Here is a 25898-nt window from a genome sequence, read left to right on the forward strand (position 1 = left end):
GTGGTGAAAGGATCCACCAGAGACAGAGTGGGGAGCAGAGCAGGCAGACTGATGAAGTCCTCTGCTGAGGGGAGCAGCGGGCAGGTCAGGAGAGGTCTGCTGCCATGTGGGTCAGCGCCCTGGCCGGGGGTCGGATCATTCTCATGCTGAAGCGGCTTCAGCTGCCACCCGGGAGGTAGTGACCCCAGCTCCCACTGGCGGGGGGTGGGGGTGGTTCGTGGGACCTCAGGTCCATGATCTGCATTGCAGAGATGGGGAAGTGGGGACCGGGGATCCCCCCCAGGTTGGTGACACAGCCCTGTTGCTGGGGGAGCCCAGGGCTCAGGTGGGGCTCCCCGCTGGAGTCTTGGTTGGGGAGCTCAGGGGTTACCACATCCTGCTGAAAGGGGTTAGGAGTGGGCTTGGGCGAGGCTGCAGGTAGACTCATCTGCCTTTGACCCCAACTCAGGGACCTGCCTGCGATTCAAGAGGAGAAAGAAGAGGAGGAGGAAGAGGAGGATGAGTAAGTCGCTTGTCCCACCCACCCCAAGGGATGGTCCGGGAAAGGGGTGACAGGGAGGCGGCTGGACTTCTGGGGTGGGTGGAGACAATGCTGGGTGCCTTCCGTTGTTCTGTGTGCTGTTGGGTGCTGGCCAGGGAGGCTCAGGGACGCTGGACCCCCCTCCCACTGCGCTCACTGTGACCCCAGACTCAGGCCACGCCACTCGACACCCCTGCCCCTACTCACACACAAACTCTAGAACACCACCTCACACAGGTGACATCCCCGGCCTCGTGCCAGCACTAAGACAGAGGCGAGGGATGAGTGAGTGGGCGCCCGCAGCGGCCAGTCCTCCCTGTCATCAACGAGCCGGGGTGCAGGGCTGTCCCCTCCTCGCACTCTTCACCCCTGCTAGCTGTGGATGCCTTCTAAGCTGCCCTGGATTCTGCTCTCCTGCCCATTTCTCCACCCACCTCAGAAAGATGTCAACATGAACACCCAGAAGAGCACAGTTAAAATAAAGGTGAAAAATGGAGATCAGGGCCCCCCATCGGGAGAGGGGGTCCAGCCATGTGGGACCGACAGCGGGGCTGACGGCTGGCTGGCCGCGTGCAGATGAAGACAAACAGGGGGACAGGAGTCTGGAGTTGGGAGACTGGGGGTGACGGGGTGTGAAGTCTGGGGTCTGGGCGCTTAGGTGGCGCTGGAAAACGTGGGCTGGGAAGGGCTGCCAGGGCAGGAGTGTGGGTGGAGGGGAAGCCGAAGGGATGGCGAGGAAGCAGAAAAGATGGAGGAAGTGGCCCCAGAGGCAGGGAGAAGTAGCTGGCGAGAGTGCGGAGCTGGAGGCCAGGCTCCGAAAGTGTTTCGAGAAGGAAGGTGTGAGCTGCGTGTCTGGGATGTGACTGTGGCTGGTGGCAGGGGATGCCTCAGAGATGGGGGCGCAGGCTGTGAAGGCCTCGGACTTGATCACCTGGAAGGGAGCAGCGGGAGCTACGGAAGGTTGGAGCGGGGGAGTGTCCCCACCTAGGGTGACTGCGGCAGAGATCACGCCACCACCGTATCATGCCAGGTCACACTGCTCTCCCCTCAGCGGGCTCCCCCGTCCCTCCATTCCACTGTCTGTGGTACCCCAGCCCATGCCCGCCCCCCACCTGTCCCCCGACCTGTTCCTTGGAAGCAGGACGGCAAGGGGAGGGTCAGCAATCTGGCGCTGTGCTCTGGTAGTGACCCGGGCACCTGGCATACGCCCCAGGATTCCGGCCTCCACACTGGAAGTGGGGGCTGACCATCGCCCCGCACAGGGTGAAAAGCACTAGCCTGGTAACTAACCAGTGTGGCAGGATGTGCCCCGGAGTGAGTGTCCACCGAGGGGCACTGATCCTCTCTCCCCTGGAGGGTCATTTTCAGCTCCAGTTGGGAAAGAGTTCAATCTCAAGCTCTGCCCAGTGTCATCGCTTTTAGCCACTCTTGCCAGTTTACCTATCGAAATTCCATCGTTGGCAGCTTGGTTGCTCCCAGGGACGGGGAGCTCACAACCACACAGTGGCCGTCCTGTCCATAGGCTCCTCTGATGGCAGTTCTTGTACCAAAACTACATGTGCTGCCTTCCCTGGGGCTTCCATCAGCCCGAACTCTGCCCTCTGGGTCCCCCAGGCTGCTCTGGCGTGGTTAGTACACGCTGTGCTAACCACCCTGCTTTGTAGACTACATAGTCTGGGGGTCGTTCCCCCACCAAGCCTGTGTGCCCAGGGTTTAGGCCGGGAACCCCCTGTAGGCCTCTGCTCTTGAGCTGAACACCCGGGAAGGCTGGTGACCCAGTGCTCACACACATGCTCTCGCTACATGCATGTTCCCTGTGCACAGGACTCGGGACACACACACCAGCCCGGAGACATGGACCCATGGCTGTGCACACACTGACATGCACACGGACACCCATGCTTCGCCCCCCCACGGCTAGCAAGCATGTGCACGCCCGTGCAACACACACACACACGGACATACACACTTGCACACACTGATTTTATACCCTGCACACATGCTCACGCACACAGTGTGCGCATTTGGTGGCTGCCAATGCTGCAGCCGTCCCCCCACTTCCCCCCCACCCCCGCGCCGCTAATGCGCGCGCGTGCGCGCACACACACATTTACCCAGAGTTTCAAACTCAGAGAACTTTTGGGGCGGGGTGGGGGGTGTCTGGGGAGGACTGGGGCTTGCGGCGAGCCAGTGGGTGAGCGCACAGTGGTGCCTGAGACATGCAGAGGGCGTCTGGCTCGGGCCAGGCAGTCTGGGCTCTCCGCGGGCTGGCGCGGGGTGAGGCTTTGGGCCAGCCCGGTGGAGAAGGCGCAGGGTCACTGATGACGTGCGCGCCCTGGAAACGGCGGTTGTCGCCTAGCGACCTGGTCTCTGCAGGCAGCAGCTCCTCTCTTCCTAGCAACCGCAGCCTTTCGGTCCCCACCTGGCCTCCCTGGGGGCATCTCTGCAGAGTTCCCTGCCTGTCCCCTCAATCTGATTAGAAGCAGGAAGGCTCTGGAGCCGCCTCGCAGACTCAGACTAGAGCACGCTCTAGTTCTCCGCTCTGCGCGCAGACCCTGGCTTGCCATGCTCGTCCCTGCCCCCAGCTGAACCCCTGCACCATGGGCGTCTTTGTTGGCCAAGACAGCGAGACCCAAGTAGGTGGCTGCTTCTCCCCGAGGGCTCCCCTCCTTCCTTCTTTTGGGGTTATTGTGCTGGTAGTGTCTACTGAAGTTACCAGTAAGGATCCTCACCTGGGGTACCGCCTATGGGGGAGGGGAGGGATGTGGGCTGCTGCACCCGCCGCTTTCCCTTGCAGAGCTGGGACTCTCTGGGGTGCCCCACCTCAGTCTGTTCCTCTGCCTGGAAATCCTGGGAGACGGAAACTTTCTAGGAGTTGATGGCGGCTGCTCGGGGCCAGGCAAGAGAGGACCTTGGCATAGCAGTGCCATGCAACTTGCAGCATACGTAGGTCCCGAAGCACCCCCGGGGTGCCGATGGGGGCCCCCACAGAACTTGCTAGGTGTCTCCGTGGCCGGAACTGGGGAGGCCCCTGTGTCTTTCAGGGAAAATGAATCCGCTCAGGCCCTGCATGGCAAAATGTTTGTGCAAAATGTTTCCCAAACCACGTGGGTGCCTCACAGTCCTGCAGACCGCTGCCTCCCCGGAGATTAATAACAGTCATGATAAGAGCCACAAAATAACATCAAAATAATGCTTCCATTTGACTAGCACTTGCTTCCCGCTGGGTGAAGGGAAACACCCATCTCTGTCCCCTTTCACAGATGAGGGACTGAGGCTCAGGGGCAGCACCCTGCCTGGGGCAGTGGGGCTGGGAGGTACTGCCAGCCAGTGCAGAACTGGGGTTCCCTTGGCACCACAGTCCAGGAGAGCTGTTGCCCAGTGTGTTCAGAGCTGGGGACTCAAGGACCATGAATATGGGGGGGCTTTTTGACTTTTTATTTTTTTAAAGATTTTTATTTATTTGTGCATACAGAACTGGGGTACAGGCCAGAGGCACAGGGGCGGTGAGAGGCTTCACCAGAGACAGAGTGGGGAGCAGAACAGGCAGACCGACGAAGTACACTGCTGAGGGGAGCAGCGGTCAGGAGAGGTCTGCTGCGCCATGTGGGTAGCTCCGGGTAGGTGGATACTGAACTCATGTGAAAGTGGCTTAGGCTTCTTACTGCTGTGCTTTAACATGCTGCACCACCAGGGAGGGTCCTTCACCTTTATTTTTAATTAAGTAATTATTGTTATTCTTTTAAATTAGGGGATTCTTCTTTTAAAATTGCAAGTTCGGACTCCTTTAAAAAATTGGGACCTGAAAAGTAGATGACTGGATTAGAAAGATGTGGTACATATACACAATGGAATATTACTCAGCAACCAAAAAAGAGAAACACATGTCTTTTGCAGCAACTTGGATGGAGCTGGAAAAGATCATGCTTAGTGAGATAAGCCAGAAAGAGAAAGAAAAATACCGGATGGTTTCACTCATAGCAGGAGTATAATGGACAGGCGAGAAAATAACAAAAATAATGAACAACCATATACCAGAGACATTCTGTGGGGGTGGAGTGGGGAATGGGATCAAAAACGGGGGAAGGGAGGGAAATGCACGGGACTATGGTGGTGGCACAGGGGTGATTTGGTGATGGGAAACCCGCGGGGATTACAATCGAGATGGAAAAAAAAATGTGCAAAATGATGTAAAAATAAACTGTGTAAAAAAAAATACTAATAATGAAAAAAAAATGGAAAAAAAAATTGGGACCTGAGAGGGAAAAGCTTTTATTGTACAAAAAGCAAGAATGATGTAATATATATAAAATTAAAAAGAAAAAAGGGAAGTGGGCTCTCCCTCACGGTGCAGTAGGTTAAAGCTCAGCACTATGAAGCTCTCTGCAGCCACTGCAGTACGAGTTCGATCCCCGGCCAGGGAAATGACTTACATGGCACAGCAGACCTCTCCTGTCTCCCCATTGCTCCCCTCAGCAGTGTGCTTCAGTTAGCCCATCTGTTCTGCTCCCCGCTCTGTCTCTGGTAACCCTCTTACCCCCAGTACCTCTGGCCTACACCCCAACTCTTGTATGCATAAATAAATAAATCTTTAAACTTAGGAAAAAATGGGAAGTAAAATTGGGAGATATGGTCACTGGGTCCTTGTTTCTAGCCAAATGAGGTTGCCAATTCAGAGGGGCACGTGTTCCTGATTTGCCATAGTCCTCCCTGCTCCCCATAACCACCCCCTGACCCCAACACTCATGTATACCTGCTGCCTGGACCAGGGACTCCTGAGACATCCGGAAGCTTCAGTGTGGCTGATGTCATGACTTGGAAATGACCGGGCCTGTGGCAGAGGTCTGTGTGCTGTGGCACAACTTGCTGTGTGATTTTGGGCAAGTCAGTTTCCCTCTCTGGGCCTGCTTTTTCTCCTATTCCTTCTGTATCCTCAGAGCTGACTGGAGTTTCTCAGATGAGAAAAGCAAGGCACATATCTTATCTTGAACACTACATAATGTCCTAACATGTGTCCTGGTCACACTCCAGAGGACAGGACCTCACACTGTCCTCCCTGCTTGTCTTAGCACATGCTGTTCCCGCTTCCTGGATACCCTTCCCCACCTCGCCTCCTAGTCAATTCAGCGTCCTCAAGAGCTAGGTTACAGACACCGCCTCCTGGAAGCCCTCTGTCCTAGCTAAAACACTGACTGTGCCCTTCACTGTCCTTCGCTCCAGCACGAGTCTCAGACTGGGGGACCGTTAGCTGGACTTAGGACCTGTAGACCCCCGTGCTGGCGAGGATCTACTCCTGGCATCTCTGTACGTGGCTCAGGCACAGAACCTGGCACTTGCAGGGCAGGGATAGTGTAACACCTCTCACCCAGACCCTCTCCTCCTGCCCCTGGGTATACAGTGTCCTGCTGGATAGCTGTCTGGTGGTGCAGATCGGCCAGGACCCAAGTGAGATAGGCGGAACCCAGGCCAGGAGCGCCCCACGCCAGGTATGTAGCCGCAGGCCAGGCTCTCTGGAGGCCTCCGGGCATGGGCTGGCACCGGTGGGAGGGGCTGGGCTTTGGCTACTTTGTTTACAGGGGATTTTCAGTGGGTGAGATGCCCACCAGACGGGGGGTAAGGCCCTGCTCACATCAGGGGTCTGCTGGGGTCGCCGAGGGTCTTAGGTGACACGGCTGGGGGAGGGAGGTAGGTGGACCTGGACAACGGACCTTCCCACGCCAGGCCTCAGTGGCCACCTTTGTAAAAGGGGCCACAACTTGTAGCCCCCACTTTTTAAATGGGGGTACAACCTGGGGGTGTACCCAGCTGTGCACAGGGCAGTGAAGTGCCCAGTGGGGTGCCGGGGCAGCCGCTTGGGCTGTGTGCAGGAGGTCCCCTCTTCCAGGGGACAAGTCCAGGTGTTGGGGCCGGGGTGCATGTGCACTGCTCTCTGCGGGCCGAGGCCACTGCCCAGGGTGTCCCAGAAGGCAGGGCCAGCATGCCAGGGCAGGGAATAGACCTGACCAGCACGTCAGGTCAGGGCAGGGAGTAGAGCCGGCTCAAGAGGACGCCTGAGGTGTCCCGACAGGCCCGGTAGGCGGGGGCGGGGGGTGGTGGGCGGCCCCAGCTCCTGTTTCCACTTGGTGTTTTGCAGGCGCTGCGGGAGACCCCAGCCACCAGCTCAGGAGGTAGGTGCGGAGGTGGGGGGGTGGGAGGGGGGGCGGGGTGCAGCTGCACCGAGCATCTGGGATACTTTCAGGCTGAGCGGCCTCCCTCTAACTCCACCCTCCCGAGAGCCCCTGCATCTTGGGGTCACGCCATTTCCAAATGGCTCTAGGGGTACCCTCCACTGTACTGGGCCACGCCTTCTTCAGCCCAGCCCCCTCTGGTGCTGGGCACTTCTGCTCAGTGACCAGTGCTGTATGATTTCACTCATACCTGGCCCGCAAAGAAACAAAATGCAAGAAGAAAATGTCCCTCCACTCTGGCAGTGGGAGGTGGGCTGGGAGGAGGGGCTGATTGGACACAGGTGGATGGAGACTAGCCCCCCCCCCCCGTGGGGATAGGCATGGGGTGGTGGGCGAATGTGGGGGGCAGCCGTGCGCTGGACATTTAGAGTGTTTTATGGAGAATACCGCAGCAGGAGAAAAAGAAATAACAACCCCCGGGGGAACGGCACTTTGACTCCTGAACTCCAGTCGATCCCTCCTGACGCCCCTAGCCCTCGCCAGGGCTGCGGCTCTCCGGGCTCCCGGTCAGCTCAGTGCCACACGTCCAGCGGGGCCGGGGCCGCCCTTGCCGAGGCACGCCCCAGACTCCTCGCCTCTCGTCGAGCTGACCCCGGCAGGAGTCCCCTGCAGACGCTCGGCCACTACCCGCCACGCACCCCTGCCCCGACAGCTCCTCGATGGTGGGGCCAGTGTCCAGGGCTGGACGCCGGCTCCTTCCAAACCGCGCTGTTCCTTGAGCCGCCAGTGTGCCGGCTGCCCTGGGAGGCAGATGGGCCATTTACAGATGAGAATGTGGGGCCCCTGTGGGGAGGAGGCGGCCGAGTCAAGGGCCAGACCCACGTTCCACTCACGGAGCCTCCTGCCGCCTCTCTGTGACTCGGAGCCGGCGCTCTGGCTTCTCCTGACTTCTAGATCAGGAAAACAGGGCAGCAAGCACCCCTGCCTTGCTGGGCTGTTGGGAGACAGAGAAGGGGGACGGCACACTGAAAGCACCCAGCCGCTGGCTGGCTTTGAGGGAGAGGCCCGCCAGCCCCCGAGATGGGGCTGGAGCCTGGTCTCCCACCCTGTGGCCTGAGCTTGTCTCGCCTCGTCAGCTTCAGCACAAGGCTGTAGGGAAGGAACTGAAAATGCAGAATCTCAGGTCCTGCCTGGGCCTGCTGAGCATATCTGCACTCAAACCAGATTTCCTGGTCCTCGGTCTGCGCCTGCGTGTCCGGGAGGCAGTGGCCTTGAGCCCCAGTGGCCTTGAGCCCCAGCTCTTAGCTGCTATGTCTGCACCATGGTTAGAATCTGCAGCCTGGGGCTGGGCTACAGACATTGCCAGACCTCCCCGAGGCTGCCCTAGGCAGGCCAGCTTGGGAGCCAGGGCCCTGGGGAAAGCCTCCCTTCTGCTTGGTTGTGAAATTAAGCTCCTGAGTTTCCTGGAAATCTGGCTGGGAATGCTTGAGTCCCGTGTCTCTAAGTCTCAGAGCCTGAGAGCCTGAGGTGGGAAAGGCTTGGGGGGTCGGTTAGCAGAGAAAGAACATGAGAAGCTGGGGGTCGGGGACTGCCCGCCAGAGCTGTTGGGTGGACCGGCCCCTCACTCTGGTGACGCTTCCAAGATGGGGTGAGCCACGGCGGGACTCCCCGGGTGAGAGTGATGCCTAGACCTTGGGCGGGGCTGCCGCCCAAGGTCTGTGTCAGTGCTGGCAGGGAGGAGCAGCCCTCCCTTGCCTGGTCCAAGCCCGAGCTCCCGCTTGCAGCCTCCAGGGCCCTGCTTCTGCCCGAGACCCGCTGGCCCCAGCACCATGGCTAAACCAGGCCGGGACATGGAGCTGAATCGCCTGGTTCAGGACCAGCTGCCTGGCCAGGCGGCCCCGGGACCTGCCCCTCCAAACCTAGCGGACCATCTCCCCAATGTGCCCAGCTACCGCCCAGCCCTCACCCGCATCCCTGTCCTCGTCGCCCGGAGAACAACTTTGTCCAACTCCAGCTTCGCCAAGGAAACCAGGAGCTCTGTGCGTCGCCTAGGTAGCGTGACCTCGACCCCCCAGCATGCACGCAGGGATGTGTGTTTCTGCATGGCTTGTGCTGACCCAGCCTGGGTGCCACGCATGGTCTGGGGCTGCTGGTTGGGCTCATGGGAACCACCCCTTCCTCCTCTGCTGATCAATGCCTTTATCTTACTCTGTAGTGACTTGAAAGATGTTGATCCCCTTCTCTTGGTGGCTAAAATCCCACAATTAGCAATTCATTTCTTTGGGTTAGTTAAAGCTTTCTGCAGATCATTATTTTTCTGATAGGTAGTCATTCACACTCGAGTTTAAATAAGTCGCTCAACTCTGCAGAGCAAGAGATTGGGGCAGGGAGCTGGGTGACCAAGAAGAGTAAGCGGAGGAGAATAGAGCATAAAGAATTGGGGGAGAGGGTCTCCTGCAGACAGAATCTACCGCCCTTGTGAGTTGGCTGGGAGAAGACTTTCTGAGGATTATTGATATCATTCCAGCAAACCCCTCTCAGGCAAAGACAGCCCCCAGGTGCCAGCACAGAGACCAGGGGCCCACTGCAGGGATCCACTTGGCTTTGACAGGGCCCCACAGTGGCCTTCAGCTGCTGGGTGCTTGCTGGCTGAGGATAGAGTCCTTGGGGGTCATCCTGGCACCTTCTTGGTGACTCTGTCACCTTCTGACTCCAGCCAGACCACTCCACTTTTCCTTGTCGTTTGTTTGGGGGATGATGCCAGGCAAGGGGGTCTCTGTGATGAACAGGCAGGTCGAACTGAATCTTTCCTTGCCCCTCTCTCCTCCTTTATACCTGGCTTGGGGTGGGCACAGAGTGGGGAGTGAGGACGCCCACGAATCACCCCAGCGGGGCAAGGGATGGCGTCCCCATGTCCGTCCACTGGGCAAACCCTAAATCTACTCACACTAACGGTCCCAACTCCACCCCCACAAACTGCTCCCTTTACTTGCTGACTTTTTCTTTCCCCAGATTCACTTTTTCTAAAGTTTAATTAAGTGTATTCAAACAAGAAACTTGACCTCCCTATAGATCAAAGCATGGTTTGCCATAAATTGAAGCCCTATCTAGAAATAACCAGAAACACTGAAAACAAAGTTGTGCTGATGGTTTCTAGGGAAATCTGCTGGTCTGCTGAGGGCTCTCCACTGAGGTCTTCTCTCCTGGCCTAAGAGTGGGCTTAGGAGGTGTCGGGGGTGGGGGGAGGGTGCTGGAGGCTGGTGTGGCATTAACAGAGACTTCTCTGCTCATTCCATGTCCAGCGAGAGTTAAAACAGACGAATGCTCTCCCACCACGTTATCCTTGCTTTGTCTGCGTCTTGTGTGTCCCTGAGCATCGGGGAGCTCCAGCCTTTGGAAATGTCCCCCGAGTCCTGGGCCAGTGGGCTGAGGGGCTGCAGACAGGGTGACGGCAGGTGTAGGGAGCCTCCTCTCCTTTCAGTGCGTGCTGGTCACGACCTCTCGGTGGGCAAGAGTCTGAGCACCAGAGCCAGGCTGCTGCATCCAAATTCTGGTTCCACTGCCAGTTTTCCCCACACCTCTGCTTCATTTTCCTTACCCACCAAACGGGAATAGAAATAACAAGGCCCTGGCAGGGTGGCCAGGAAGAGGGGGAGTTAATATATACAAAGCACCGCAAGTTCAGTGAAACAAATGCTTGGCAGGCACATAGGAAGTGCTTAACAGTAAATATTATTATCATCTAAACTAATTTAATCATGCAATCTTATTCTTTATATTTTTAATAGTATTATCCCTGCTCTCTAAATCAATATAATACGAACTAATATCATTTCTAGTTTCAATTTCTGCTTTGCCAAGCTGGTGGGAAATAAGATAGCAGGCTTAGGGGTGCTGTCCTTTCTGGGAGGACTGGGGTGGCACAGTCTGACTCCCGATGAGGCAGTTGCTGGGGGTGGGGGTGCAGGCTCCCGAGCCAGCCTCTTGGATGCAGAGGCCGGGCACTGTCTGCCCCATGGGGACCAGGCTGGGGGTCACTCAGCAGCCCTGAAGCTTTGGACTATGGTGGAGGATTGCTAAGTCTTTGGTGGTGGGGGCCGTATGGGACCGTTTGTGGAGGTGTGAACCTGGGCCCTGAAATGTATCTAGTGTTGTAAGTCAGTGTTACCTCAACAGGCACACACACATACAAACACCCCAAGATGCCCCCTTCCCCACTGGAAAAAAATATGCACCTGCCTATGGAGCCCCAGCTGCTTCTGGCTGCTGTTGGGGGTCCCCCGCCCTGTGTGTAGAGGGTGTCTGGGCCTTTGCGAGCCCCCCAGCATCCTCTGAGCTGTACCTCAGGAAACTCCCATCCCCACAGGCCCTGGGGTGGATGAGTGTCCCGGGCAGGCCGTGCCAGGCTCTGTGGGACCACTCACTTCAGTGGGACACGGCCCCAGGCCTTTCAGAGCCCGGGAGAGGGATGGAGCTGATGAGTCTCTGGTGCTCCTGGATGTACAAAAACAAGGAACCACCCAAATGTATCCAGTCAGGGAGACACACGCTGCAGAATAAGTTTGCGCTCCATTTGCACCTCCATTGCAGGTGTCTCCACAGAAGGACAACTTGTGTCCTCTTGCCCCCGGGCCTGGGAGGCATGGTCACCCCTACTTTGAGCTGGGGCCCCTGAGACCCACAGAGGGGAAGCAGCTGAGCCAGGCTTGGCCAGGCCAGGTGCTGGGACTCAGGGACTCCTTGTGTCCCTCCACCAGCCTGGTGTCCTCGATCCGGGCCCTTGACGCTTCTCCAGGTTGGGGAGCCACACTGCGCTTTGGAGAGCGGGTTCTGGGCTGTGTCCAGGACCGCCAGCTCCTGAGCTGTAACGGCTTCTCCCGCGGCTCCCCGCCTTGTGACTGGGGTGGCCCGTGGCCTGGGCTTTCTTGCTCTCCTGCATGGCGCTCCCTGGGGGCCGCTTGGGAGGAGAGGCTGCAGACCCCGACACGGGCTTCCTGCGGCTTTCTGCGACACACAGCCGGCCAGACCGGCCTCTCTCTCCCTGACTCTGCCCCCTCCGTCTTCCCCCCAGTGGCTGCCACGAAAGAGCACCCGGAGGTGCAGGTGGAAGATGCTGACGCCGACAGCCGCCCCCTCATCGTGGAGGAGAAGCCCCCCTCCCCCGTGCTGCCGCCGCCTTCTCCAGCCAAGTCAGACACCCTCGCCGTCCCGGGGTCGGCCACGGGGACCCACAGGTCAGCTTTGATGCTTCTCTTGGCCTTTTTCCAGCATTGTGCTTCCATTTGTCAGATGAGGAAAGGGCCCGAAGGGGAGCAGAGGGGAGGCGGCTGGCCCAGGGCCACTCCGCAAGTTGGTGTCCAGCCCCTCCCCCCCGCCTTGGTTCTGATTCCTGCCTAGATTGGAGCCTCCTGCCTCTGCTTATGGGGGTGCGGGGTGGGGGCGTCTGTGGCTGGCTTGTTCCTGTCATCCATCCACCCATCTCTTCCTCCCTCCTCCCCTCCACTCACCGACCACCCATCCGTCATTTCACCCACCCATCCAAGTCAGAGCGGTTACTGTCCCAGGCTGATGCACGATGCTGAGGTCCAGAGGCGCCTGTACCTCCTTCCCCTCTTGGGTCCCCTGCAGGGAAATGGGGACCCTTCAGCAGTAGCACCCCCTGCCTCAGCACCCCCTTGGATTCACTCAGGCTGACTTGGAGTTGATCCGAAGGACTTGGAGTCGATGCACTTCCCCCCGGGCCCCTGGCTTCACTGGCCTTTCCGGTCTGTGTCCTTGCAGGAAGAGGCTGCCCTCCCAGGACGATGACGCCGAAGAGCTCAAGGCGTTGTCACCAGCTGAGTCTCCTGTGGCCGCCTGGTCAGATCCGACTACCCCACAGGACACCGAGTGAGTGGGGTCCCCTCTGGGGTCTCAGAGTCAGAAGGGCGGGGAGAATAAGCATGCGAAGGGCGGTGCATGTGCAGAAGGAAGATTTGCCTGTGGCTGCTGGGCAGAAATGAACCCAGGCAGCTTCTTGCTGGCCAGTTGAGTCCAGCCAGGCGGCCCTGGGAAGGCCCAGGTGAGCTGGAGGCAGCTGGTCTGAGGAACAGTGTTTGGAGGTCACGTGAAGTCTTAGGACTGGTATCGCTGACATCTGACTGCCAAGGTTGGGTCAATGGAGAAATGAGCTGTGGCCTGGGATCCCCACCAAGCTCCCGGTCACAGCTTCTAGGGTGCCTGCAGGAAACTAACCCATAATTTTGGAGCCTATGTTTAACAGAGCCATGGAAAGCACAGGAAAGCTAAAGGAACAGGAAATTATCTGTTTCACCTAAAACCCAGTTGCCCATTTTGGCATATGGTGGGGGTCACATCTTACACAGTGGGAAAGGGATAAGGTTGGAACCTAATATCACAAAATAAGCAGAAATAATGTTAGAATAGGCAAGTCTAATATTCAATATTACCCTTGAAAAGTCTTAATAAGGTCAATATGGGGATGCATGTATTAGGTAGGTGAAGCTGCTGTAACAAATAGACCCCAAAGATTCAGGGTCTTAAGAAACCAAAGCTGCCTTAGATGTCACACCGGTGCCACCAGGGCTATGTTTTAGGGCGGTGGAGAGCTCTGCTCCATGCAGTCATTCAGGAACCCAGCCAACAGTCTCTCTGCTACCTTGATGTGTCTTCGAAGATCCTGCTGTCACCACTAGAAAGGGACAGCACCAGGTCTAGTGAGTCGCAAGTAGCATGTTACTCACATTTCACTGGTGAGTGCTCACATGGCCACACCTGGGAAATGTGGCCCTGCCTGCGTGGTGCGAATGACGTGGGCTCGTGCCTCTACCACATCTGGGTACTGTGTCCCATCAACACCCACCACAGGTTGTCTTCAGGCTGGCTTCCTCAACTGAACCCAAGAGGGATGGTTGACTGGAATTTCGATGCCAAGGGAAAACGGGGATCTCTGCGGGGGGAAGTCTGTATACATGAGTCCTCCACTCCACTCAGTGTGTCGGTCACACTGGTTTGCACGGCTGTCTCAGCTCCCCCAGGGTCCCCACCCACCCTGAGCAGAAGCATAGGCAGCCCCTCATTCATTCCCTCTCTGTTTCTTTCTCTTTTTCTGCAAATTCATCACATTTAATTCTTAAAGTTAAATCATAAAGCTAAAGGATTATATAGTATATCTGTGTTGTTTTTTCTTATCATTTCCTAAGCCTGATAAAGTAGCCCCATCCTCTGTGACCTGTCCTGGATTATCTCCTGTGACCCCAAACTGGGAGCCCTGAACTGAGTTCAACAGTCCCCCCCTCAATTTCAGGAAGAATCACTCTATTCAGAGTGACTTATCTGAATCAGAGGCAGCGTGGTCCATTTTCTAGACGTTGGGCCACCGCGCCAGGCTCTACCCCAGGCCGAATTTCCTCCAAGGAGACCTTAAAGTAGCTCTGAGGCAGGTTTCCTTCTTCAGGCCAGGTGGGTCCTTGTCCGGGGACACGGGGTCCCTTCCCTCTCAGCTGCTCAGCTTCAGCGGATGTTTCCACAGTGGCCAGGACCGTGCAGCCTCCACAGCCAGCCAGAACAGCGCCATTATCAATGACCGGCTCCAGGAACTGGTGAAGCTTTTCAAGGAACGTACAGAGAAGGTGAAGGAGAAACTCATCGACCCCGATGTCACTTCCGATGAGGAGACCCCCAAGCCCTGTGAGTCTGGAGCTGGGGAGTGCCCACCTGGTCAGGGGTGGAGTGGGGCTCCTAAATTCCCCTGTCAACTCATGGTCCCCCGGAAATGATGGGGTGCACAAGAGAAGCGCAGGGTCCCTCTCTGGACTGTGATTGTCATGCACCAAGTTAGCTGTGTAGCCAGGTGAAAATTCAGGCCAATGACTCAGCTATACTTGGCTCCCCCTTCTGCAGGAAAAGCACCCTCATTGACCTGCTCCCTTCCCACTGACAGGCAGTGGGTCACCCCAAGGCGTGTCCCCAACTCTTAGACTCCGCTAGAACTGGAGAGCTGATTTTTCAGAGGTTTCCACTGCAATATTCCGATGGGGCTACTGATGGTTTCTTGCTTTTGAGGTCCCAAGGAGGAAATACAAACCACGCCCTCTTATGAGGGAGGCCTTCTAGGTCTTTCCAGAAAAGAGCTACACCTTATAACTCATGGTGCCGACAATGGGCCTCGCGGAGCCCCATTCACAGACCTAAGCTAGAAACACAGCCATCTTGAACCCACAGGGGCCACTCTCCAGAGCCAACAGCCATCACCGCCATGCAAATGAAAGCAGAGTCCACCCAGTGTCTTGTTTTAGGGACAAACGAGCGGAGACTCCTGCTCTGAGAAACTTGGAGTCTCCCTGACGTCTGACCCTGGGTGGGGGAAGTCCCGGGCATAAGATACTCCAGCCCTCCAGAGGGAAACAGGGGCCCACACATAGACACAAGCAGACACCCCATTAAAACATGCAGCCTGGGCCCTCCCTGGTGGCGCAGCGGGTTAAAGCACTGCACTGAGAAGCTAAAGCCACTTCCGCATGAGTTCGATTCCCGCCTGCCCCGGAGGAGACCACATGGTGTGGCAGACCTCTCCTGACCCGCCCGCTGCTCCCCTCAGCAGTGTACTTCGTAGATCTGCCTGTTCTGCTCCCCACTCTGTCTCTGGTGAATCTTCTCACCCTCCGCATCTCTGGCCTGTACCCCAGTTCTATATGAATAAATAAATAAATCTTTAAAGAAAAAAAAAAAAAAAAACATGCAGCTTGCCCAGAAATACCTGTTCTGGAAACTCCAGACTGGAAGCAACGGTAGCTGGGTGCCCTTGTCCTGGGCCCGGGTCTGCCGCTGTATGTGCTCTGTACCTCTACCTGCGCCTCAGCGCTGGGTGAGACGTGACTGCCACCCCATAGCCCCATCCAAGAAGACCCCGGAGCCAGCCCCGGAGGTGAAGCCGGCCGACGTGGAGCCGGCCGAGGAGCACTACTGTGAGATGCTGTGCTGCAAGTTCAAGCGCCGGCCCTGGAAGAAGTACCGGTTCCCTCAGAGCATTGACCCGCTGACCAGTGAGTCCCGGGTGGGCACTGGGCCTCGCCATCTTGTGATCTAAGGGGCAGGAGGGGAGTGGAGGAGGAGCGTGCAGGAGGTGGGTGGGAAGGCTCTTGACCCCAATGCAAACAGAATCCCTGAAGAGGAACAGTTCACACCCACCTTACACATAAGGAAACTGAGGCGCAGAGCCGCTAACTGGCCTAGGACACAACTAGCCAGTGGCAGACCCAGGCTCCTCACAGTTGGCCAGGTCTGCCCTGCTTCTGCTGTTTCTTTCCCAAAGCTGCTGTTCTGGGTAGGAAAGGGCAGAAGTTCCTCCATTTTGAAGTGAATTCCTCTCGTGTTCCTTTAAAGTCACGTCCTGTTCCTCAGGAATACTGAGCCTTCATGTGTGCACAGCACTTCACAGTTTAGTTTCTTGGTGTGACTTCTTTGAGGGGGGCAGGTGCCGGAGAAGGACTTTCCCAAGGTCACACAAGAAGTCATCTGGGAGGCATCACTCCAACCCCGTGCCCAGTGGCCTCTAGAAGTGACCTATGGTAGCTCTCCATCTGTCTGTCCACTTGTCTGTCTGTCTGTCCATCCATCCATACTCATCCATCTCTCCCTATGTTTCCATCCATCTATCCCTCTGTCCAACTGTCCATCCACCCATCTGTTAATATATCCATCCACATCCATCCATCCATCCACTCACCCACCCATCCACCCACCCACCCACCCATCCACCCACCTGTCCACCCGTCCATCTGTTCATACATCCATCCATCTCCATGCATCTGTCCGTCTGCCCAACCATCCATCCACCCATCCATCAATCCATCTGCCTATCCATACACCCATCCGTCCATCCACCTTCATCTGTCCATCTCTCCTTCCATCCATCTGTCCATCCCCTGTGAATGCTTTACTAAGTCTAGAAATATATTTTGGGGAAATAATTTCAGTAAGAATTAAAGCAAAATCATTTTCTTGCTAGCTATTATCTTAGATGCCCCCACCCCCTTCCTCAGAATGCTATGATTTATTAGGGCCAGTCAGTCATTTATTTCTGAATCAAAGCTAGTTTTACCTTGCCCCTAAGTTACAGAAGAGCCACCTGTATTTCTACGGGAACGTGGGAACATGTGGGAAGAGGGAAGCCCCTACCAGGAGGAGCCCTCTCTGCTTGACATTCTGGCACATTCCTGCCTTCTCCCTCCCCGCCAGACCTGATGTACATCCTGTGGCTGTTCTTTGTGGTGCTGGCCTGGAACTGGAATTGCTGGCTGATTCCTGTGCGCTGGGCCTTCCCCTACCAGACGTCAGACAATATCCACCTCTGGCTGATGATGGACTACTTGTGCGACCTCATCTACCTCCTGGACATCACTGTGTTCCAGCTGCGCCTGCAGTTTGTCAGAGGGGGGGACATCATTGTGAGTCACCACAGTTTGGGGTGTCTCCGGGTGCCTGGGAGGAGGCCCTGTAGCCAGAGCCTCCGGGAGGTGATGGTAGACAAGATAGACAAAGTGGCTTCTTTGTGCAGTGGGCCTCAGCTTCAGATCCCGGCCCCCTCCACAAGCTGTACCACTTATTCCATCCTCAGGCTCCTCACCTGTAAGATGGCAGCAGTGTCGCTCCCAGCTCGTCACTGAGGGGCACAGCGTCCAGCACTTCACTGCTGGCAGGTCCCATCCTGGCGGAGGATGTGTGTCTAAAACAGTTTAGCAGAAAACCAATTCCTTGGGCAGCCTCTTCCCTGGTGAATCCGGGCGGCTGTCAGTTCCTCAGTAACTAAGATGCAAAACCAGCGCCCTCACTTGCCAGCCTGGTGACCGCAGGCTTCCTCCAGGGCGGCTAGTCCTCCTCACCTGTGGCCACAAGGCTTTCACTGATGCTCAGCTCGTGCACAGAGGGTCTTTCCTGTCCCGCAGGTGGGTGCTGGGGCCTCTGCTGGTGCTCACAGCCACCCCACGCTCACGCTCACGGCTCATTCTCTTGCAGACGGACAAGAAGGAGATGAGCAAGAACTACCTGAAATCTCGCCGCTTTAAGGTGGGTGCAGGGGTGCTCGCTGCCACTGGGCCTCAGAGGGTTCTCCTGGTCTGGCTGCTCTGGGGGCAGGGTGACGTGGTCCCCATCGGGGCCGGCAGTGCCCGGGGAGCCAAGCTGGGGCTTTCCGGCAGAGGCTCCTCGCCCGCCCTCAGCTGTGGGGCTCCCTGGGGCATTCCAAGCCGCTTCCGCTGAGACCGCTGTCCCCCCCCACCGTACCCCCACATCCCTGGGTTACCTGGCTTGCACACTGGGGCGTCGGCTGCGGTTTCAGATGGACGTGCTCTGCCTCCTGCCCTTGGACTTTCTCTACTTGAAAATGGGCGTGAATCCCCTCCTCCGCTTGCCTCGCTGTTTGAAGGTAAGAAGAGCAGCGTCTTCCCAGACCTGCTTCCCGCACCTGGGAGCCAGCCCTGAGCCTGAGCGTGCAGGGAGGGGGTGCGAGGGGCCAGGAGGGGGGCCCAGGGGAGTTGGTGCTTCACACAGGCTTGTCCTGACGTGGCTCCTGTGGGTGGGTTATTACTATCATTCTACACACGAGAAGCTGAGGCCCAGAGAGGCTAAGTAACTTGCTTAGCCTTACACGGGTCGGATGGAGTGGAGTCTGGATTTAAACCCCGACCGTCTCTCTCCTCTGTCAATGCTTTCAGTTATCACAGAGACTCCCAACAGAGGGATTTCTGGTTTTTGGTGGTCTCCTTCCAAAGTTGGGGAAACTGAGGCTTTGAAAGCAGGGGGGACTGGACTCGCCCAAGTCATAGGACCCAGGAAGTGGCAGGGAGGGTTGGAATGCGGAGTCAGAAGCCTGTTTCCTTATTGTGGTTCAGTGTCATTAGAGTTTCTGCTGCCTTTGGGGAGCTGGTGTTCTCTGAGGGTGATGAGGTGGCCAGAGACCAGAGACTGCAGAGACCCAACATCGGTCCTTCCAAAGGACCAGGCTGAACAGCCAGAGAGATTCCCCAGCTGGGTTTTATTTTTTGGTCAGCCAATTAAATTCATTTTTCTTCTCCTTGATGCTTGATAGCTCTTCCTTAAAATAGTGATGAGGGCACATGTCTTTTGCAGCAACATGGATGGAGCTGGAAGGGATCATGCTTAGTGAAATAAGTCAGAAAGAAAAGGAAAAATACCGGATGGTTTCCCTCATAGTTAAAGGACCAGGGCAGAAAATAATAATAATAATGAACAGCTATATACCAGAGACATTTTGTGGGGGTGAGTGGGAGCTGGAATCAAAAATGGGGCGGGAGAGTGCCCTGGACTGTGGTGATGGCACATGGGTGATTTGGTGATGGGAAGCCCACGGGGATTGCAACTGATCTGGAAAAAGGCACAAAATGATGTAAAAATAAACTATTATAGTATTTTTAAAAAATAGTGATGAGGGGACTTACTAAAAAAGCCTGCACAATGACCTTTAATCACCCAGAGAAACAGGGCAGAGCAAAAGAGGAAGAAAGCTTTGAAAGAAAGCGCATCTTGTTGGCATCGGGCAGGGATGCCCGGAGGAGCTTCCTGGCTGCGGGGAGGAAGGGAGGCTGGAAGGAGGCGGCAGCCTCCTGTGACCTGTGCTGGCCCCTGGGGGCTGCAGCTGTCACTTCCTCACTTGGGAAGTGGGAGTTGGGGTGCAGGGGGCCCTCGCTGAGGTGAGTGTGCTTCGCTCTGGCGCCTTCATTTAGAACCCCGGTGAACTTTCTACGGAAGGTGGGCCATCTTTTCCATCGCATTCCGCATTCCGGATGGGCCTGCAGTAGCTCAGGACCTCTGGTTCTGAACACTTTCTCTCAGCCCCTCCCACCAGGGACTGCAGCAAGCACCCTCAGTCCTCTCAGCGCCCGGAGCGGGTCGGGGTGCTGTGCACAGCCATCCCACGTGGTCCTGATACTTTGCTCTTCACCCCAGTACCTGGCCTTCTTTGAGTTTAACAACCGCCTGGAAGCCATCCTCAGCAAAGCCTACGTTTACAGGTGAGACTCCCGACTCCTGCACCCACACGGGCACACGAACTGTATGATGCATACGGCACACACATCTGTGCACACACAAGGACCCGGGCTGGCTTTGGCAGTGAGAATGGAGGCAGACATCCCCTGCCCACGGTGCTTCTTCTCACCAGCCCTCTGGCTCTGCAGGCCCGCCGGAAGCAGGGTCTCTTCCTGCTTCCCCTCCAAGGGTTGTCTGTTTTTTAGAACCCCAGGACTGTCCCATTTTCCCCAGTCGTGAGGAGGGCAGACATAGGTTGCCATGTCCAGCTCACCGACACTTCCAGGGGGCTGGTCTCATTTTGGTCTCCTTAAGGGAATGGACCCCCAGCACCCAGCTCAAATATTGGGTGACGTTTGTAAGGACACAGTAGGCCATCAGGGACATCCGAGGATGGGGTGCCAGACCAGTCACGTCACGCTCGGGGACAAGCTCTGCTCCCCATTTCTCTGACCATCTGTCCCTCTCCTCGACACCTGCCTTCTCGGGTGCCCCCAAATCGTCTGCATGGAGCGCTGTGCCAGCTCCATGCAGCAACGCTGTCCCTGCACTGCCCCTCCGAATTTGTGAGAGGGCATGCGGTCACCCACCCAGAGGGCCCCGGGCCAGCATCCATCCCGCCTGGCAGCTGATGCTTCCAAGGGACCAACTCAGTGTGGGCTGGAGAGGGGAAGGCTGGCTTATTCTCCGCAGTCCCCGCCCCTGGGGAGACAGGGCACCCCACCCTTTCTGCTGCTTCCTACGCTTCCTCTCCTGCAGAGTGATCAGGACCACCGCCTACCTGCTCTACAGTTTACATGTGAACTCCTGTCTGTATTACTGGGCGTCGGACTACCAGGGCATCGGCTCCACACACTGGGTCTACGATGGTGTGGGGAACAGGTGAGCCGTCACCGTCCGGGGGCCACGTTCACGGCACAGTACGCCACGCCATGTAGCCCAGGCCACTTTGCTACCAAAGAATCACGGACATGATAAGACCTGAGTCCTCATGTCTTCACTAAGCTGATGTTGTACCAGGACTGCCCCGTTTCCCCCAGTTGTGAGGAGGGGAGACATTTCTGGCTCACTGGCAGTTCCAGGGGGCTGGTCTCATTTTGGTCTAGACGGTACCTGCCATGATCCAGGCAGAAGGGAGTTCTGGGGTGAACAAGCCCTGCTCAAAAGACCCACTCAGCGCCCCCAATCCAGCACACGTGAGAAACAGCACCTCAGGATATTCCTTGCCACGGAGAGTCTTCCGATCAGGAAGACTGGACAGCTTATTCCCTGTCTTCTTTCCTTGGGTGGTCCCACTTCCTCACACCCACCACATGGAGAGCCCCCAGCCCCGGCCTGCTAACGGCGGCCTCACACGCCCTCTGGCGGCCAGGACCGGCACGACTCCGCTCCCCATGTCCTCACACCAGTGGCTGTGAGGTGCAGGGGGCCCCAGATCCTTGCTCCAGACCTGGAAGCTAGTCAGAGGCAGAACCCCCACCCCAGCTTCCCCACTGTCAGAGACTTTGTCCCCAATCACGGATTACTGGGGGGCAGAACAGGCAGATGGGAATGGCGTCGGCGAGCAGAGATTCCTAAAAAAAGGGGGGAAAGGGAAAAAAGGGGACCGGGCACGAGGAAGACACGGGAATGGGAGTTGGGTGCAAGTCTTCCTGCTCTGCCTTCAGCAGAGGTTTATTTTATACACTTCAGGCAGGCGGAGGGATGACATTAGCATATGAAGTGGGCTGAGATCACAATCACCTTTGTGCTAAGAATAGTCTGGGGTCGTTTGATCTTCAGTTGAGATTATAACATTTTAAAAATCAATCTATCAAGGTTAAAACAGGTACACAGATTCACAAAGTTTAAGACTAATATTACTATATTTACCACAGTAAAGATTAACCAAAATAAAGTCCCTGAAACATTATCTATTACTTAACGGCTTTCATTCTCAAAGAGACATCCTAGGGGGTAAAGTAAAGTGAGGGCAGGAAGAGGAAATTTCTTGTAAATCTAATTAAGATAAGGTTCTTTGAAAAACTTGTTAAAAAGTTTAAGTGAGTTTTTTTGAAGCCTAGGTGGTAGAAAACCTGATTAGCTCTGCTTAGGCGACGTGGGTAAATTTCCATATCCAAAGACTAGATAGTAGAAAGCTTGAGCGGTTATTTAGAAACTGAATAGAAGGCTATGAGAGATTGAGTGATAAGATTTGGGTTTTCCTCGGTCTGGCGGTGAGAGACTTTGCAGTAACAGCCATTTGTCTTTATTAATCAGCCAGTTGTTTAATGACTTTTGACTTCCAGAGGAATTTCTCACCCTGGTGCAGTGCTTGCTTGTCAGGGCCAGGTAGCGCCTCCTGAGGCTGAGGCAATCCAATTGTAAGCTGAAGGTTGCTCAGAATATTTTGATATTACGATTATACAAAAAAGGGAGGTCAGAACATAAGTTAGCGTGGAAAGGCTGATTTTTCAGAGCTTTTCCCGATCTACCCGGAATCTGTAGACGATAGACGTTGCATAGCTTGTGTCACCCGACGACCTCCTTGTCTCCCTTCCCTGCCCTCTGCACACAGACATGCCCGTTCCTAGATTTGAGCTTCTTGAGTCGTAGGCTGGTCTGTTGATCTTGTGTCCACAGACGTGTGCCCGCCCCCAGTGACAGCAAGCTGCTGATTGCTGGCATGTACCGAGAGCTTACCACGGGCCAGGCCTTCCTCTAGCTCCTCACTTGTGCTCAATTACCCTGCCAGGATGCTCTTTTGCCAGGCCCATTTCCGGAGAAGGAGGCCGAGGCCTGGCAAGGTGGAGCGATTTATCTTGTTACGCTGCTAGAAAGCAGCGGAGCTGGGTTTGAGCCCGGCCAGCCTGACTCCAGAGCCCATGTTCCAACGCCACGGGCCAGCCTGGGGTCATCCCAGAGTGGGTGACTTCCCGACTGGTTGGTGTTCTTGATTTTGGAGCTGAACAGGGACCCAGGAAGGTGGGTGTCTAGGGACCTGGTCATCTCCAGGTGGCTCTCAAATGCCCTGTGAGGAGGACAGGAAGGTCCAGGACAGCTGACCCCCTTGGAGGCCCTTGGGCCTCAGCCCGTGCTGAACCCTGGGAGGTACAGCCTGCAGGAGTGGACAGAAGCATGAACGGCTCTGGCTGCTTCGTGATGGACAAGTTCAGGCTTTTCCTAAGCCTTTTTCCACACACAGGCGCCCTCCACCTACACCTCCCTCCCCGATGCCTCGTGGACCTCGGCCAAGGAGAGGATGACATGCTGGGTCCCAGTGTCAGCTCTGGACCTTGCCAGCTGGGTGTCCCTTTCTTTGGGGGCCTCAGTTTCACCATCTGGAAAGTGGGTGGGCAGCGGGAAGGCCAGGAAAGGTGGTCCTTGAGCTGCCTTCCAACGCTGACTCAGCTCTTGCCTGCCGATAACCAACATGATGGAGCAGCCAAGGAAAGACTGAAGTTGAAAGGAAATGCCAGGGGCGTAGGCATCAGGAGCTATAAGGGCCGGGCCCAAACCCGGTGGCGTTGCAAGCCTGTCCTCTCTGCGAGTCTCAGGGTGCTCCCGGCATAGAGGAGGTTTTGCTTGCACTTTTCTCTGGGCTCCACACATGTGTATCAGTCAGGCCACTCGGGTCATAGGCAGGCTGTGACGACTGGGGACACCTTCTTTTGTGTCCCTAGTTACGTTCGCTGCTTCTACTGGGCTGTGAAGACCCTCATCACCATCGGTGGGCTGCCTGACCCCGAGACGCTCTTTGAAATTGTCTTCCAGCTGCTGAACTACTTCACGGGCGTCTTTGCTTTCTCCGTGATGATCGGACAGGTAGTTGGGTCCCACTTTCGCTTCCCACCCACCTGCCTACAGGTCCTTTCCCCCCACTGCGGTCCTCATCTGTGCTCACTGCTGTGGGACCAGAAAAGAGCCCTGGCCCAGGAGTCAGGCACCTGGACTCTGCGCCCCACTGGGCAAATGGGGTGCCAGTCAAGGGCTTTCCCTCTCTGAGGTTGCCCACCTGGAGTGTCCATCCCTTAGGGATATGTTGGATGGCTGGACTGAAGAGCTTCCTGCAAAGGTTGAGGATTTGGGCTATTTCCTTGGGGAGAAGTCATGGGGGGGAGTTTCTCACCTATGGGGGTGCATCTGCTATTCTGGCCAGTACATGAGGCCACCATCATGCAGTGCTTGGGGTTCATCTGTCCTCCAGCTTGAGGTCAAAGGGCCTCTGGCACTGAGGAACTACCTTATACCAGAATCAGCCATTCCTGCGAGATACCCCTCCTCTGTGACCCCCCCCCCGAGGTTGCCAGGGGGTTCTCCCACGCTGGGCCAGAGCTGAGCTGGCTCCTACGCTCTGTCCACCAACCTTTGTGAGCAGTTGTGTGTCTACGCTCCTTCCCCACCTCCCTCTCCCACTCAGGCCCACACCCCTGGTCTGTATAAAGTTGCCCTGAGTCCCCAGAGTGTGTCAGTGACCCCACTCTGGCCCAGCAGCCCCCTGACTCCCCTCTCTTGCCCCAGATGAGAGACGTGGTAGGGGCCGCCACTGCGGGTCAGACCTATTACCGCAGCTGCATGGACAGCACCGTGAAGTACATGAACTTCTACAAGATCCCCAGGTCCGTGCAGAACCGGGTCAAGACCTGGTACGAGTACACCTGGCACTCCCAGGGCATGCTGGGTAAGATGGCGCCTCTCCCGCCTGGCCCCCCACGCCCCTCCCCCAAGCCTGCCTCCTGGGCTGGTCCTGTGTCCAGAGTCCCAGGCCTCTGCGGCCTCTCTGGCTACAGCCCCAGCATGGAAGTGAGAGGGGTTCAGGGAGGCCCACTGGACGCCCGAAGGCGGGCCGTCAGGAAACCCTGGAAGATCCAGGGGTTTGGGTCTGGACACCTGGTCCAGCTCACTTTACCCAACTCCAAGTGCATCTCCTTCCGAGGTGACTGAGTCCCAGCAACCCACGAGGCGCCCACCTGGGCTGAAACCAGGACACCAGGAATTCTCCCCACCCCCTTCCATAGATAGATCAGTGGATGGGTAGATAGACTTCTGGTAGCCTTATGTTAAACTTTGCTTCTGAAGTTATGTGGCCAGCTTGGGGTGAGGGCAGGCGTTGGCGACTCGGGACGCAGCGTGGTGGTCTCCATTGCGCTTTATTGCTAGTGCGATGACTGCACTGGTTGCAGGCGTGCCCACCCCCCTTGCCGACTCCATTCCAGTGACAGCCTTGTCACCTCTGCGTTGCTGTCCCTTTCAGTAGGGCACTGTGAAGGACAGGAAGGGTCTGACCGGCCGGGGGTCTCGCCTCCTAGGTGCTGGAGCCCATAAATAGTGCAGCAGGAGGGGCTGGATTCAGGATCAGGTAGCACATTGCCATCTCCAGTTACCCATGCTCATTCCATGCCAGCCCTCTGCTGGGCCCTGCCGACTCGGTCCCTGTTCTCTTGGGGACCGCATGGCCTGGATGGGGGGTCCTGATTCTGTCCTACAGAGCTGTGGGAAGGTCATTGCTCTCCACGAGCAATGGGGATTATAGTAGTGGGCACCTTGGAGGTGGCTAGAGGATTTAATATAATAATTCTACCGTTCTCTGGTGTGAATAGGGAAGAGGACTCGGCCACTATTGCAATACAGGGAGTGACCAGGGCTACACACAGGGACGCTTGCATGCTGGCTACTTGGGGGAGCTTAGGGATGGGCTTCCTGGAGGAGGTGACATTAGCACTGCGTTCTGCAGAATGAGTGGGAGTTCGCTGGGGCGTCTCTGGCCAAGGCATCAGCAAGAGCGGTAAAGGGTCCTCTCCCCACGAGAGTGGCAGGACCAGAGCCAGCCAGTGCCCCCTCACCCTGTGCCCAGGGGGGCTGGCTGTGCCTCTGACCTCTGCCAGGTCTCATTTGCAGATGAGTCAGAACTAATGGTGCAGCTTCCAGACAAGATGCGGTTAGACCTCGCCATCGACGTCAACTATGACATCGTCAGCAAAGTGGCCCTCTTCCAGGTACTGCCTGGCTGGCGCCCCCACTCTCAGGGCCCTGGGAGGCCTGGAGCCCACCCCTTCCTCTAAATGGGGCTCCTTTCCGCTCTCTGGGGCAGGGCTGTGACCGGCAGATGATCTTTGACATGCTGAAGAGGCTGCGCTCTGTTGTCTACCTGCCTAACGACTATGTGTGCAAGAAGGTGAGTGTTA

The 25898-nt window shown here is 56.6% G+C and overlaps 1 protein-coding gene across 1 annotated transcript in view; it reads left to right on the top strand.

Annotated features, from left to right (window-relative positions):
- Positions 1-25898, top strand: part of CNGB1 (cyclic nucleotide gated channel beta 1) — a 50828-nt gene that overhangs the window by 12815 nt on the left and 12115 nt on the right. The window contains exons 12-31 of the mRNA XM_012730475.1: positions 449-502; positions 5919-6006; positions 6654-6687; positions 7400-7521; positions 7824-8011; positions 8513-8726; positions 11278-11551; positions 11759-11921; positions 12469-12576; positions 14219-14376; positions 15579-15731; positions 16927-17135; positions 17704-17754; positions 18026-18112; positions 19654-19718; positions 20494-20616; positions 23397-23538; positions 24235-24394; positions 25612-25709; positions 25805-25888. Coding sequence (XP_012585929.1) covers positions 449-502; positions 5919-6006; positions 6654-6687; positions 7400-7521; positions 7824-8011; positions 8513-8726; positions 11278-11551; positions 11759-11921; positions 12469-12576; positions 14219-14376; positions 15579-15731; positions 16927-17135; positions 17704-17754; positions 18026-18112; positions 19654-19718; positions 20494-20616; positions 23397-23538; positions 24235-24394; positions 25612-25709; positions 25805-25888 — 2575 coding nt within the window. The remainder of the gene's footprint in view (positions 1-448; positions 503-5918; positions 6007-6653; positions 6688-7399; positions 7522-7823; positions 8012-8512; positions 8727-11277; positions 11552-11758; positions 11922-12468; positions 12577-14218; positions 14377-15578; positions 15732-16926; positions 17136-17703; positions 17755-18025; positions 18113-19653; positions 19719-20493; positions 20617-23396; positions 23539-24234; positions 24395-25611; positions 25710-25804; positions 25889-25898) is intronic.

The sequence above is a fragment of the Condylura cristata genome, unplaced genomic scaffold (genome assembly GCF_000260355.1).
Source record: "Condylura cristata isolate star-nosed mole 26May11 unplaced genomic scaffold, ConCri1.0 scaffold00028, whole genome shotgun sequence".
Classification (NCBI taxonomy): domain Eukaryota; kingdom Metazoa; phylum Chordata; class Mammalia; order Eulipotyphla; family Talpidae; genus Condylura; species Condylura cristata.